The 14,514-nt window shown below is 33.8% G+C and overlaps 2 protein-coding genes across 3 annotated transcripts in view; both read right to left on the minus strand.

Moving 5' to 3' along the window:
* jar (Myosin heavy chain 95F jaguar) overlaps positions 1-13,068 on the minus strand; it is a 32,756-nt gene extending 19,688 nt beyond the window's left edge. For both annotated transcript variants that reach the window (XM_013316292.1, XM_013316283.1), the window contains exon 1: positions 12,827-13,068. The gene's annotated coding sequence lies outside the window, so the exon portion shown is untranslated. The remainder of the gene's footprint in view (positions 1-12,826) is intronic.
* LOC106120841 (myophilin) lies at positions 8,506-9,204 on the minus strand. The gene has a single exon (XM_013316304.1). The coding sequence runs from the start codon at positions 9,131-9,133 to the stop codon at positions 8,570-8,572; it is 564 nt and encodes a 187-aa protein (XP_013171758.1). The 5' UTR covers positions 9,134-9,204; the 3' UTR covers positions 8,506-8,569.
* Positions 13,069-14,514: the final 1,446 nt, after the last annotated feature.

The following is a 14,514-nucleotide window of genomic DNA, read 5'->3' on the forward strand; positions in this document are numbered from 1 at the left end:
AACACAACGTGTTATTATCGCTGTTATTCCTATATGTTTAATTAGATTATTGTAGTATGGAAATAGGACTTGTATATTCTGAGACGCGTTAGACGTAGAAATAGACGACTAACATTGCCGGTGTCGAAGTCGCGAAGAAGCAATCGCGCTTTGCGTAAGATAGGAAGACATTCGCTAAACTGACGTCCAATAGTGGAGAGGCGCATGATGGAGAAATAAATTTTACTATTCAAATGTTAATTGTTGTAAGTTGTTTATTTTCATGTATATAAAGGTGAGAACAAAACAATCCTATATATTATACATTTTTTTGTATTATAAAAATAAATAGTCTTGCTATAAAACTTTACTGATGCGGTACCACTCATTAACATTTAATTACATGGCTTAAATTTACTTAAACCTATACATACAAATTAAGTGAATTATGAATCACCACTAAGACCCATTAGGGACAGCTGTGCCGTGAACAAAAGTAAACAACACGACAATACGTATTGCGCAGTCTGTCTGTGCTCTTGTACAACTACTATTCTAATTATGAAATTATTTAATTATTTACTCACTAATAAGTATTTTATAAACAAGTTGAAGTTATAAAAATTCTCGTTGAAAAAGTTCTTGCTAAAAATAAATGCGGTAACTGAGGTCTCGCCACAGTCTGAGTCATGGGCGCAAATTGGCTGCGACCTCCGGGGTCGGCTGACCCGTAATCATTTTCAATCAAAATTGTCACGAACATTAATACGTAAGGACTGCGAATATACCACGCAAGGACACAATCAGTATCATCCATCAAGTTATATTGCTAAAAAATAGAATTTTAATTGTTTTTACGTTTAACTAGCCGTAGCCCGTGACTCCGTCATGCAAAAAAAAACTTAATTAGTAGTCTATGTTTTTTTCCAGATTAGGTTTTACATCTATGGCAAATTTCATCAAGATCCGTTGAGCCGTTCCAGAGACACATTTTAACAAACATCCATCTAAACTTTCGCATTTTATTATATTAGTACGATGTCAGTTAAAAGTCCAAAAAGCTATATTTTTTTCCGCACTCAAATCTGACTCTTTAACTATGAATTGCATTTTATTTGTATTTTAACATACCATACATAGTAAACTTTGTTCTAACTTTAAATTGATTCCTCGACGTACTTAACATCAAGTGGTCTCAGGACGGTTGATGTCAGATTACGCATCAATGCTGGGGCGTTATAAATAGACGCACCTGCCCCAGGCTCAATAAGCAGGTTTACTGACGCCTCAAGAGCTCTGCACCCGTGAGAATAAAACCCTCTTACATCCCAAACATGTATATAACATTCAATACGCTAATTTAGTCCCTATTTCCTTGTTCATAGGGTTGATATTCAATAATAGGATATTGTAAACTATAATTATGTAAATTTGTAATTTAGGTATTAGATTTCATTTGCGGTTTTGTCTATACACCGTTTTTTATACATAACAAAGCAATTATTTTCATGTACAGCCAATGATTTTTTCTACTCTTGCGACATAGTGACACAATTATATTATGTACATATTTTGGGATATTTCGCAGACTAGGTAATATTATTATCATAATTTATGTTATCTATTTGAAAGCGAAGTGTTAATTAGAACGGAACGATCATTTCTTCATAACAAGTTCACTTTCCGAGACTGATCTGATTATGTGCGAAACAGATCGCACTTTCCAATGTCGACCTAGAGATGTTTCTAGATGTACCGTTACTATAAGAGTTATAAGGAAAACTGTAACATCTCGTTAATTAAGTGAAATCAATGAATTAGGAAGACAATGGTTTTATTGTTAACCCAATTTTAGAAGGATTCTTTTGTACATGTTATTCGAAGAAACAAACTAAAAATCTTATTATTGTTAGGAAGAAAAGCCAACACTGTGCCGGTGTATTGGCGCAACACTAGCCTTATTAAAATATCAACATTTATGTCCACTCACTAATCAATCTGACACTCGACTTGGTAACGAAAGTGCGCCATTCGCGTCAAAGTATTCTATGGATGGGTATTTGTTTGAAGGTATCTCCAGAAAGGCTGAATGGATCTCGATAAAATTTGGCATACAGAACATTGTCTGGAAGAACACATGGTCTATTTATTATATATATTGAGGACGATAGCTAAACTAGCTTGTAGATAAAGAAAGAAAACGAATGGAAGAAGAAAAAACATTGGTAGTTTTGTTATAAAAATAGTTACACATATTCTGTAATATCTCTTATAATTTATCATTTTCTTATTCAAATGACAGTCAAACGTGGACAAACGAGAGTTCACGGGACTGCGATATTTTTCTCGCTTACCCAAGTTCGATTATAAATTAAAAGGCAACATATTTGTCGTACAAGTACGTCAGTGTAGCGGATAAAAAACATTATGTTAGTCACCGAGTTCCCTCAATGCCAAGGCCTGTTACCGTATTTGGTGACTCCATACAACTGGTCATTAAAAAGTTACCGGTACAAGTATAGAGTCGACGATCTTGTTTTTATCTTATGTTTTTTGAATTAACATCGTCTGACGTAACCGGTTGTGGTTGAAATAATTGTTTTAATGCGAAATAATCTTAGCCTAGTATGTACTTAGACCGTTGGAGTTAAGACCTAGTTAAAAGGTTGAATTAGTACTATGTATGGTCGCAGTTTTCTTTTAAATATAGATTTTTTTATATCATAAGGTGGCAAACGAGCGAGCGGCCACCTGGAATCGCTGAAATAGCGAAGTGACCATTGCCCATAGACATACGCAATTGCATATGCGTTGCCACCTTTAATCGACGGAGGAGTGGATGCACAGAAAGAAAATATTTTCTCTTCCCATGCATCCTCTGATCCGGAAAGTCCACTTCCACTTCCCATCCTTTCCTTCCATAAGAAAATGGGTGGGAAGGGAAAGAGGACTAAATTAGATTGCAGTTTCTCCCCCCTATTATACTAATTATAAGGTGGTTCCACACCGCTGGTACATAAATGGTACGGTTTCAGCTTTGGATACAAGATGAAATGTTAATTAATGATATTAGTAATCCGTGCCGTCTCAGTCCGACGCGTTCGTCAGTAGGCCGCTGTGTTAAGTAACAGTTTATTACATTGTTTATATTTTATTGTTACAATTTTATAACACGTAATGTACGTCACGGAAGACTTCGGACAAGAAAATCGTCATTGTGACGTATGAAGTTATCATGTCAATTTTCGATTATGACTGGACCTGGCGCAAATATTTGTGACAATATTCGCTCAAATTAGAATGAAATTTTTGGTGGTCCGATAGGTAGTGGCGTTGAATAAATTTTGTCGATGACTATACAATGGTAATAGTCACAAATATTCGTGCTAGTTCTCACTGTTCAACACAATTTGAAGAATATATCAATTCAAATCTAAATATAAATCAATAAAAATCACGTTCAGACAATACTCTACTTCGGATTTAACCAATACCGTAGATGCAACATCGCACTGTTCGTTGCATTTGATATAAAGGTATCCGTAAATGCAGTCCGCGAAACATAATGAATTTGCAAGTAGATTATTAGGACGATGCGTACCGTTACAACGGTGTGAGAGGTGGCCAAGGAAACTGCGACAGTCACTTGTCGACATGTGGGTTAATCGATATCAAGCAAACGCTTTGCGGAGAGAAGCCGCAAATTGCAAGACGATTTCCCGTACATAACACTATTTTACATTATCAGTTTATAGGTATAACCACTTTTGAAGTGTAACTTAAAGTAAATGTATTAATTGACGACAGTGTTGAGTCATGAAGAAGTTAACGCAAAAAGTATTTTTTAGAGTATCTTGTTTGGAACCTATACCTAAACCTCATAGCTAGAATGTAGAGTTGATTATCGATCTGTCTTCACCGCTAGGAATTGTTAATGTGTACAAACCTATTCTAATGCCTCGCTACTTCCGCCGGCGGCTTCTGTTTTGTATTAGTCATCACTAAGTGAGTTACATAACAAGTTTAAACAATATACTGTTATATACAGATAAACAGAACCGAAGTCACATTATATGGTTCCCAAAAATCTACACCACAGTTTCAATACTCGCAGGCTGTTAAGACTACGCCAACCAATAACGTCATGATATGATAACACGAGTAAACTGGGGTTAAGCGAGTCGCTAATATGATGTGCACATAAAGTGGGTGAGTAAACAATTACTGCTAAGGTCGGGTATCGATGGGCAGGTTAACAAGCAAATCATCGGGGGAGCGCGAGGACGAATCAATTGTGGCCCCCCACTGCGACGCATTTGCACGTGTTGAACGTGAGAATAACATGTTACAATCATTAACAGACATTCACATGGCGTAGTCTCAAAGAGATAGCAAGAGTTTATAGCTCGCTATCGCCAGAGACTCCGACTCCCATCAAGATCCGTTGAGCCGTTCTGGAGATACCTTCTAACAAACATCCATCCATCTAAATATTCGCATTTATAATATTTATAAGAAGTAAGATTTGACGTAATAAAGACGACGTACTAAAACAACTAAATTCGAAAGATCTTTCTTTCCAATCAAGGAGTTACTTAATTAAGTTACCTAAGTAGACAAAATTATAAGATTACAAGCATAATTAACTGGCTTTAGTGCCCTAAAAATTTTCAACCAGTATTGATTGCGCGCTTAGAGTACCGATCGATCGAAATACATCGATATCACAAACTCATAAAGTAGTTCGTGAACATATAAAAGAAAGGGGATTTAATGCATCTTTTTAGATGAAAACTGAAACGTCTATCAGCAACATTACAGATCTCACACATTTTTACTTACAGCAAATCAAACAATTACAGTCATCAACTTTCGCGTTTTACACGACTGTATGAAAGTTAATGCAATCCTTTGTACAGCTAACATAGGTCAGCCACTGACACAAGGTGCAATGTATACTTTCTCCGAGATGACGGATCACTTTGTATATTGGATACTTCTCGTATAGTACTGTAAGCGTATAAAGCTTTCACCGTTTGATTTGAAGCTCTGTTATTTGCAAACGTAATGATGTTATCAAATATATATATGTCTAAAGTTTCTCTAATTTAAATGAATATTACGTAATCAAACTTGGACATAATATTATTGCTTAGTTCGTTTTGTAAAGAACTAACTACGTATTCATTTTATTATTTTGTGGATGTTAGAGTCCGCAGCGAATCCCGTCCCGTTACAAATTATCCAAAGTAACGGGACGAATACGGATTAACGGTAATCAGGCCTTCGGATAACATGGTTAAAATAACTCGAGGGCTATCTTTTTTATTTTAACGATAACAACGTGATTCAAGAATAAGTTAAAGTCATATTAAATTGAATCTACAGAATGAATCACATATCTTTTATATCCCTCAATCCTCCCACCAATAGGAAAGGTATACTTAAACCATAACCATCGATATGATAAACAAATCCATGTTAAATCAAAACGTTTCTTTATACAATAGATAGTTATAGAGTATAGTATAGTATCGAGGGCAGGTCTAACCACAGACGAGCTTGGGAAACCTTACAAGCGCGGCGTCGTATTACCGATGCGTACCGCGGCAGGCGCCGGAATTCTAACACGAATACGCTACTAAATATTCTATGTTCTGAGATTTAGTAAGAACCTTAATAGTTGACAGATGGATCTAGATTTAGCAGGGAATCAGTGTGTTACTCTTCTTATTGAATTAAACGAACTTTAAAATAATTTAGATTCCCTGCCATATTTCTTTAAAAATAACAACGTACCTTTATAACCAAATTTCAATACTAGAAGTTGTGACCTACTTTAATATAGTTGTTTGTGATAGTTTATTTTATTGAGATGCAGACAAAATCTTAGTACACTTTTTGCTAGCAGAATTGCATATAAACAACGAAACATTTATAGCATAGTTAAAGTACCAAGTATATTCAGTTTATCGTAATATCCTCTATAATGTCACGCTGACCAGTTGAAGTAATGTACGCATAATAATAGACTCAGAGAACCGTTCAAACAAGCCAGGATTAACGGATTACCCTGAATTCCACCTACGTACGGCATCATTTAAATAGCCGTTTAATACATCTCAGTGCAAGTCTGTGCATATTTTTTTTTATTTTTAATATTAAAAACAAACAATGGTTTGTGTGTATGTCTCTATTTTATGTTTTATCTCTATTTTTCGAAGTTAAACATGAGTATCTTCTACTTACTAATATAATATTATAAATGCAAATGTTTAGATGGATGGATGAATGTTTGTTTCTTTGAAGATATCTTCAGAAAGGCTGAACGGATCTCGATGAAATTTGGCATACACATAGAACATAGTCTGGAAGAACACATAGGCTACTAATTATGTTTTTTTTAATTCGGACGGAATTTCGAGCGACCGCTAGTGTCTTATATATAAAATTCTGGTATCCTATTTTTATGAAATGTTATATCCATATTTAATAGGTCTGAGAATCGGCTATCTACCATACTTTTTAATACCGAACGGAGTCGAGGGCGACAGCTACTAATATACTTTTACTCAGTTCTAAAACACACGGAATTTATAAGTACGAGTACGAATATAAATAGATTTGATTTTTGAAAACCCATCAAAATTTATCTTTATCTCTCACCTCTATTACGAATAGACGAAGTAAATACTATTTAATGGCAATATGAACCTTGAATTAATCCATAAAAGTTGTTATTCCACGTCAACGGAATTGATAGGTGGCAATTCATATGAAAGTTAACAAGCTTTTACATTTAATAGACGATTTCTAAACGTGCAGTATCATGGTGTTAAAGTAGTTGTATATAATGATGTACTTTCTTACAGTTTAATTTCTAGTGATATTAGATTTTCATACTGTGTACATCACTAATATATATTGTGTAATTATTTGATACTTTCTAATATTATTAGGGGGTTTTTTATATTCATTTAGAGAGTGAATGTAAGATAATATTTTATTCTTATTACGTAAACTTTATGTAAACTAAAAATAAATCATGATATTATATTATAATAGTCTAATTTTGTTTTGTGAAAAAAAAAATATTTTAAATATGAATTAGGCCAAACCTAAACTAACCTAACGATTTCACTATTATTGTTTACATTTATAATCAACCAATCGAGTATTGTTACGTAAAGAAAAATAATTATGCGCCTGCGTCGAGACTAAACACCCCAGTTTTATAAACAAAAAGGTTCATTAATCCCCACTAAAAACATATGGCATGAACATTTTCGTGCAGTAATCAGAATTCTCTTTCTCTCTTACACACACAGAAACTAGTAGGTGTGAATGAGATAGATGTATGTACATTCAATGCCATAATTCAAACGGTGCGGTTCGGACATCCGTGGTTCCGGTGTTAGCGACGCGTGACTTTGTCTTCCTGGCCTATGACTCATTGTTATCGTTATTTATAGAAACAATTAAATTTGTTAATAGAATTTCTATGAGACTGTATAAGTAAAAGTGAAGTTTTATATTGCTTGCTCAAAATGTTCTGTTACGCTTCTAACAAACATAGAATATGATTATAATTTTTAAGACATAAAGAAATCTACATAGCTATAAAAATAAAACTGTATAGCATAAAAATCATAAAATTTTACTGCTTAATTTCATGACAAATCTTGATAAAGCGTTCGATTACATAAATCACTCGCAAACAATGCTAACAATAAATTCAGACAGACCGTAAAAAAATGTATATGTATAGAGTATAAGTACTTCAAAGCTGCATTGCATACGCGAGTTATTGGCTTGTTGGGTCGATATACCGTAGCGCTGTCAACGTAATAGCAAAGGTTTCCTCAAGGGAGTAAATTTGGCCCCTAACATTTCCTAAAGGTCATTCAGAAAAGTAAATTTGGAAATATAACAAAGCAAATTAGTTTAACATGCAAATCCATATAAAACTATTTACTATTTATTAAATAGTTTTGTTATTATAAAATAATGTGTGTGTGTGTGTGTAATATATAAAATTTCACTAACCATTTCATGAATTATTAGAGATTTGGCAACTTTAGGACAATTTACATACAACAATTTTAAAATGTTTATATTATAACTATTTAGCTGTCGCACACGACTACATCCATGCAGTTAAAAAAAATAACAGCCTATGCGTTCTTCCATATTATGTTCTACATCTACGACAAATTTCAGCGAGATCCGTTTTGCCAGTGTTGAGATACATTCTAACAAAAATCCATCCATCAATGTAAACCTTCACATTTATAATAGTGTTCAATTAATAGTAATGCTCTTTGAGTCTACAATAAAGAAGAAAAATTTGCAATTAAATACCAATTATATGGTTATTATGATAGTATCGAAATCGCATTACAGCTTATTTTATTGCAATATTGCACTTATAGTCCATACCTACGACCGACTGGTGTTTATCTAATCACTCTGGTTACGTATTCTCTAAAGTATGTCGATTTGCCACACCTGAATTAAGAAAAAACATTTAAGAAAATACAAAATACTGTTTATTAAATTTTATAAAAAAAAAACATTTAAATTAATAATATCACATTTGACGTCTATTGCCGAACGAAATACCGGACTGCTGGCCTTTGTTGCTGCCGTATTGCAGAGAGATGACGTTCTGCCCCGCCTTGAGTTGTTCCTCGGTGAATTCGCGGACATTCTTATCTGCTTCCTTAGGCCCGATAGAAGGCTTGCCGTAGTTACCCGCCTTTCTACCCAAAGACTGCAGACAGATTACCACTGAATACAAATTCTGCCTCTCCCAAAGGTCAATAGTCTGGAAGGTTTCTTGCGGCGGCACGCCTAACTTCTTAGCTGCCTCGAGGAATGCGTTGATATTCTCCATGCATTTAAAGGCCATGGTTGACTGGTTAATCTTTTTAACCGAGCCTTCTTGTATAGCGTTGACCAATTTACATAGAAGCGTACCGTCTTTGAGCACTTCATAAAGGTTGTCGACATTACCCGAGGTGTCAGAAGGCGAGCCGGTTAGCTTCTTGATCCATTCGAGTGTTTCATGAGCGATGTCATCATTGTACTTGCTATTAATTCTCGCCTGTGCTTCAGCGTTAATGCCGGCCTTGTTAGCACGATACTCCGCCATGTCTGTCTTTCTGTCTGTGTTGTTCGTTCCACGGACACGTAGCCACTAAGGTGATTGTTGGCCGACTTTCTGATATCTACGATAGCTCCGATAAAGTCTATCGTTCTACGAATATTACCGCGACAATTTATCGTTTTTTATCTTTGCCGCATATTTGATGATTGAAACAATATAAATAAAAGTATGAACGTTGCGATACGGATTACTAACTAATAAATATAATAGGTTAACATTTTGTATATGTTATATTATAGAATATTATCATTTTCCACGTAACTAACAAAAGTAGATAAGGAAGGAAAAATAAAGATGATGTAGTAACAGTATGGTTGTAATTTGTAATACATCAAGTAACCAAGAATAAACAAAAAAACCGATCCCGTTGGAAACAATATCTTCTAGCTATATCACCTTAAGCTTATTAAGAAGCAATAGACGATTTTCTTTAAATATAATATTGTGTTTGTACACAAAAGGATATTAATTTCGTATCTATACAAATGTGTTTGTGACTAATCGTTTATAATAGATATGAAATACAATGTATGTTAAGAGCTAAGTGGTCACCATTACTAAGAAGCCATAGCACCAAGCCACTGCGTAATCTAGACTTAGCTCTTGCTAGCTTAGAAACATTCAAATATTACGTCATTCGATAACTTGTTCAGTTTTTCTTTTGCAATTCAAATTGCATTATAACTTGTCCAATTTCCAATTTCAACTTTCGTGAAATTGGATATTGTCTAATGAGGTGAAATAAAATTAATTTAAATTCATTGGATAATCATCTAATGTTCGTTTATATATATAAGTTGGAAGCATTTTTTTGTCTTTTTTTGTTACTAGCTGTCGCCCGCGACTCTGTATTAAAAAAAACTTAATTAATAGCCTATGTGTTCTTCCAGACTGTGTTCTACATCTATGTAAAATTTCAGCGAGATCCGTTCGGTCGTTTCGGAGATACCTTCAAACAAACATCCAACCATCTAAACATTCGCATTTATAATATTAGTAAGAAGTAAGTTATACAAAAATAAAAATCTTTCCTCTTTATAATATTAGTATAGATAAAGATCCAGGAGGTTACATCGACCGGTAATTACTAAATCGTAAATATTCATAAAAGAACATTCTGGAAATGTGATTGGACAGGACATTCTTATCGTGCGGTATAAATAATAGACGCTTAGATTTTATCGTAAGATTTGATAACGATTCAATTGCATTCAAGTATCAACGCGGTTACTTTTATATCATATCTACATATTGAAAGTATAATTGTACATTTTAATCATACGACAAAAGACCAATTACTGTGGGTTTAAGCAGAGGTCCCCTCTCGGGGACCCTTGAGTCTAGTACTCCATGGAGCATTCACCTAAGCGATCTAAGAGCTCTGTGACCTCCCAATCCGGTAACTGTAACGAAGTAACAGCCCGAGCCGAGGCTCCTGAGGGAGCCCTCGAGTCTTGTTACTCTTAAACGAGGTTCAGGCTAAGCACCATCTGAGCTCGGCCACCTCAAGCCCGGTGAAGCTGTAAATGCTACTTCAAGGCAAACAGCGACTACTCCGGCAACAAAAAAAAAACCGTGGGTTTTGAGACCAAAATCTCCGTCTAAAACATATTGCTGTCTCTGTTTTGTCAAATATAATGACACACAATGACGATATGTTTTATACAGAAATTTTGGTTTCAGAAACCGACGATTAGTCGTGGTATCTCTAAGTAATAGATATATGATATAGATGACGCGGCGAAGGATTATCTTGTTAAAAATATTGAGAAGAGATTTGTCCTTGAAACTATAGGTCACACGGAGACAGAAAGTAACAATATCATGACTTAAATTGATACAAAGCCGTATTAGTTGTGTTAAACTTTTTTTTTATTACGATATTTTTTTAATTAAATTCATGTATGATTAAAAAAGTTTTGGCCATTCGTAAATTACCTGAAAAATACAATGCGCAAAACAAAACCGGTATCAAGTTTTTTTTCAAATTCTGCAAAACAGTGTAAAAGTCTGTACCTATTCGCGAATAGCCTTGTTACTGCACGGCACAGATCCGTAATTTTTATTGTGTTTAATCAGCGAACGAAACAATGCCCCGAGCGGATTGCGCCGAACAAAAGGCGGCTATCACAGTTTACAAGTGATAAAACTGGCCACAGATATAAATCTTTAAAATAATAACCTGGCAGAATGCTTTGTTTCCTTTGTCTCAAACAGATAACGTTTCTTTTTTTCAATTAAAGAGGCATTTGCAGTCTTTGCAGAGCTAGAAAACAAATGAAACTACACATTTAACATATAAAGAATAAGTACCTGGATGACCGATATATTTAAGTACGAATTACTAATAAAATGATAAAATATGAATAATATTTTTGAATCTTACCGATAGAAAAGGTTAAGTTTATGTTTCAGCTGATTATCGATAAAACACAAATAAAATGTTCTAAAAAATATTTCTAGCTAGATCGATTTTTATTGCCCCCGAAATCCCCTATATACCAAATTTTATGAAAATCGTTGGAGCCGATTCCGAGATTCCAATTATATGTATACAAGAATTGCTCATTTAAAGATATAAGATAAACAAAGATATAGTGGATATATGATCAATATGAACGGTATAACTTATTTCTTATAATTACTGTGTAATGCTTCTCAGCTATGCGTTAATCTGCTTTTTATTTTTTGTGTATTCCATTAATTTACCTTCTAAATGAATAAATAAGTGACCAATAACTTTAGGATGTTTGTGTAAAAAGTACTAAATGTGTTGCAGAATACTTAAGAAATCAAAATATGAAATGATGAATTGATATTTGCTTTTAAAATAAAATCATCATTATTTTCTATATGAAATATGGCAATTGATGGATGTTTTGAGATTTAATAGGGTAACATGAACACCCTTTCTATACAATACTTTAAGAACAATAGCTATTTACTACATAAGGGAACAACTACTCATTTCATATATTACCATGCACTAAAAGAGTGTTATGTTCCTTTCCAGACTTAACTTTTAACATTTGATACTTGGATTTTAGTATTTACTTAGAACAATGTACATAGTGACAATGTTTCTACAACTTTGAATACTATCTTATAAGTTAGTTCTAGGTAATTACTCTAATGATTTAATTTTAATATATTTCAGAAAGTTTGCCTAATTAATTTGCAGTGTTAAAGTTAAAAATACTAACTTAAAAAGATAGAAGTTTTAATTGGCATCCAATATTAAAAAATAAAAAGTATAAACTTCTGAAGGACAATTACATTTGACATTATCATTTACAAATAGTATTTGAAAGTACTTTTTTGCAGAATTATCTTTACAAATGGAAAGTAATGTAATGAGACAGTAATTAATTATGACCTTTTGTTGGAGCATAAATTATGTTTTCAAGGTAATTCATAATTGCTTAACGTCATAGTAATAGTTAGGCATTATATTACAGCTGTAATGTTGCTGAGTAAACCATTTTGTCGAGTGTAATTTTTAAAATTTGAAGTTTCGCAACTATAGAATAGCTGAAATGCGACAATTCTAAGCAATCACTTTTGTAACTCGGACGAATAACGTGATAAAACTATGATAACGTTCTCAGGTATGCACGCGTATCAACTAAAATCAAACAGATCGTGGAACAATAGTGACAATACCTATAAGAAACTTACCGAAACTTTTTACACCTGAGAAAAGTTTTAAAAAGTGTTTTCACTATGCACAGAGAGATGAAATGTTAAATAATTAAATTCATTTTATTTCACAGCACAACACTTTCACAGTATCGTTGTAGTCAGCCGGCTAAGCGGCAAAATTTATTGACTCCCGGCAGTGTAAAATGAATAAAATAAACTTTTACGTTAGATCCGCCGTTCACGAACCGTTCGTTCGGAAACCCTCGCTCTCTTCCTTCGCCACGACCTCCCCACTACAGGCCATGTGACATTAGGTTCTAGCCTCTCATTGGTCACTTATTTTGCTAGTGATGTGCTATATCAGTTTTTGTCGATAAGCATTATTCGATGAAGGGACATTTAAGTTAACAGTAAAATTTTATTTATTTACCTAACTAAAATCATTAAATTTTATTATATAAAGAGCTTTCGGCTATTTTTCGTTTAGAAAACTTTTATATAGCTTCGAAGTAAGTTAGCAAAAAATCTGGAGATAACAATGAGTTGGTATCTCCATATCCGACGGTTAATTTACATTTACCGTGTTAATACGACTTAGAGTAAAATTTAGAAGTAGAATTCCTAAGACGATAATGACCCTTTTAAAAATTGACTTTCAACTAGAGCTGTCGATATAAATGTAGTAAAATTCCGGATCCTTATGCAGCCCTATTGGTTGACTTGATGTCAGTTGTCGTTGACATTTACATAGACGTTCCGAAACTTGATTTTAAATTATTTGATTACTTTTACTTTGTTTCGGTATAAAAACAATATTTACATCATAATTATCTGTTTCTATCTATACATATTAATTACTAAAATGTTTGTTTGTCTCTCTGTGTATCTGTCCGCAACGCTGCGTTTGGAGCTGGTAATCTTCGGAACGGTTGGCTCGCTTTATGACGGGATATAATTGTAGGCTATTGATGCACGCCGGGATATTGTTGGTTACTTTTATATCCTGCGCTGTGAAGTCGCTGGCGAACGCTAGTGTTATAATAAAAGTACTTGTGTAGCTAACACAAGTACTTAAAAATAAAATGATACAACGCCTGCACAAACAGTTGCGGCAAAATATTTTTCGTGATACTTTTTGATGTATTTGTCTCGATTCTGATAATAAGAGAATTCGAAGGAGTTTACAATTATTTAAACAATTTTACTACATTTCTACTTATTTTCAATTTGTCACAAAAACTGATGTCTTGGCCATATTGGGCTCCCGGGTACCAAAATCAGTGCCTTTAAAATGATGAACGTATTTGCATAAAAAACAAACTCCGTTTTTCAGAACGATGTCAGTACGCTTTTGTATAAGTGTTTCGGCAGTGGAAACTCACGGTTTAAGCAGTAGTATGAACTTCCGAAACACAAATTCGTGTATGTCGCACTAGCTTTTTTGACATCGTGATACTTCCTGTCCTAGTCAATTCATTATGCTTTTATTTATTAAACTACTAGTTATCGCACGCGACTTCGTCCCCGCAGAATTAAAAAAGACTTATTTAGTAGCCTACGTGTTCTTCCAGACTGTATTCTACATCAATGTCAAATTTCAGCCAGATCCATACCCCATTCTGGATATACCTTATAACTGTTTGTTATTCATTCATCTAAACATTCGTATTTACAATATAAGTAATAAATAAGATATATACATAAAAGAGTAATCTGGTTGAATG

Source organism: Papilio xuthus, unplaced genomic scaffold, assembly GCF_000836235.2.
Source record: "Papilio xuthus unplaced genomic scaffold, Pxut_1.1 DF829129.1, whole genome shotgun sequence".
In the NCBI taxonomy this organism is placed as follows: domain Eukaryota; kingdom Metazoa; phylum Arthropoda; class Insecta; order Lepidoptera; family Papilionidae; genus Papilio; species Papilio xuthus.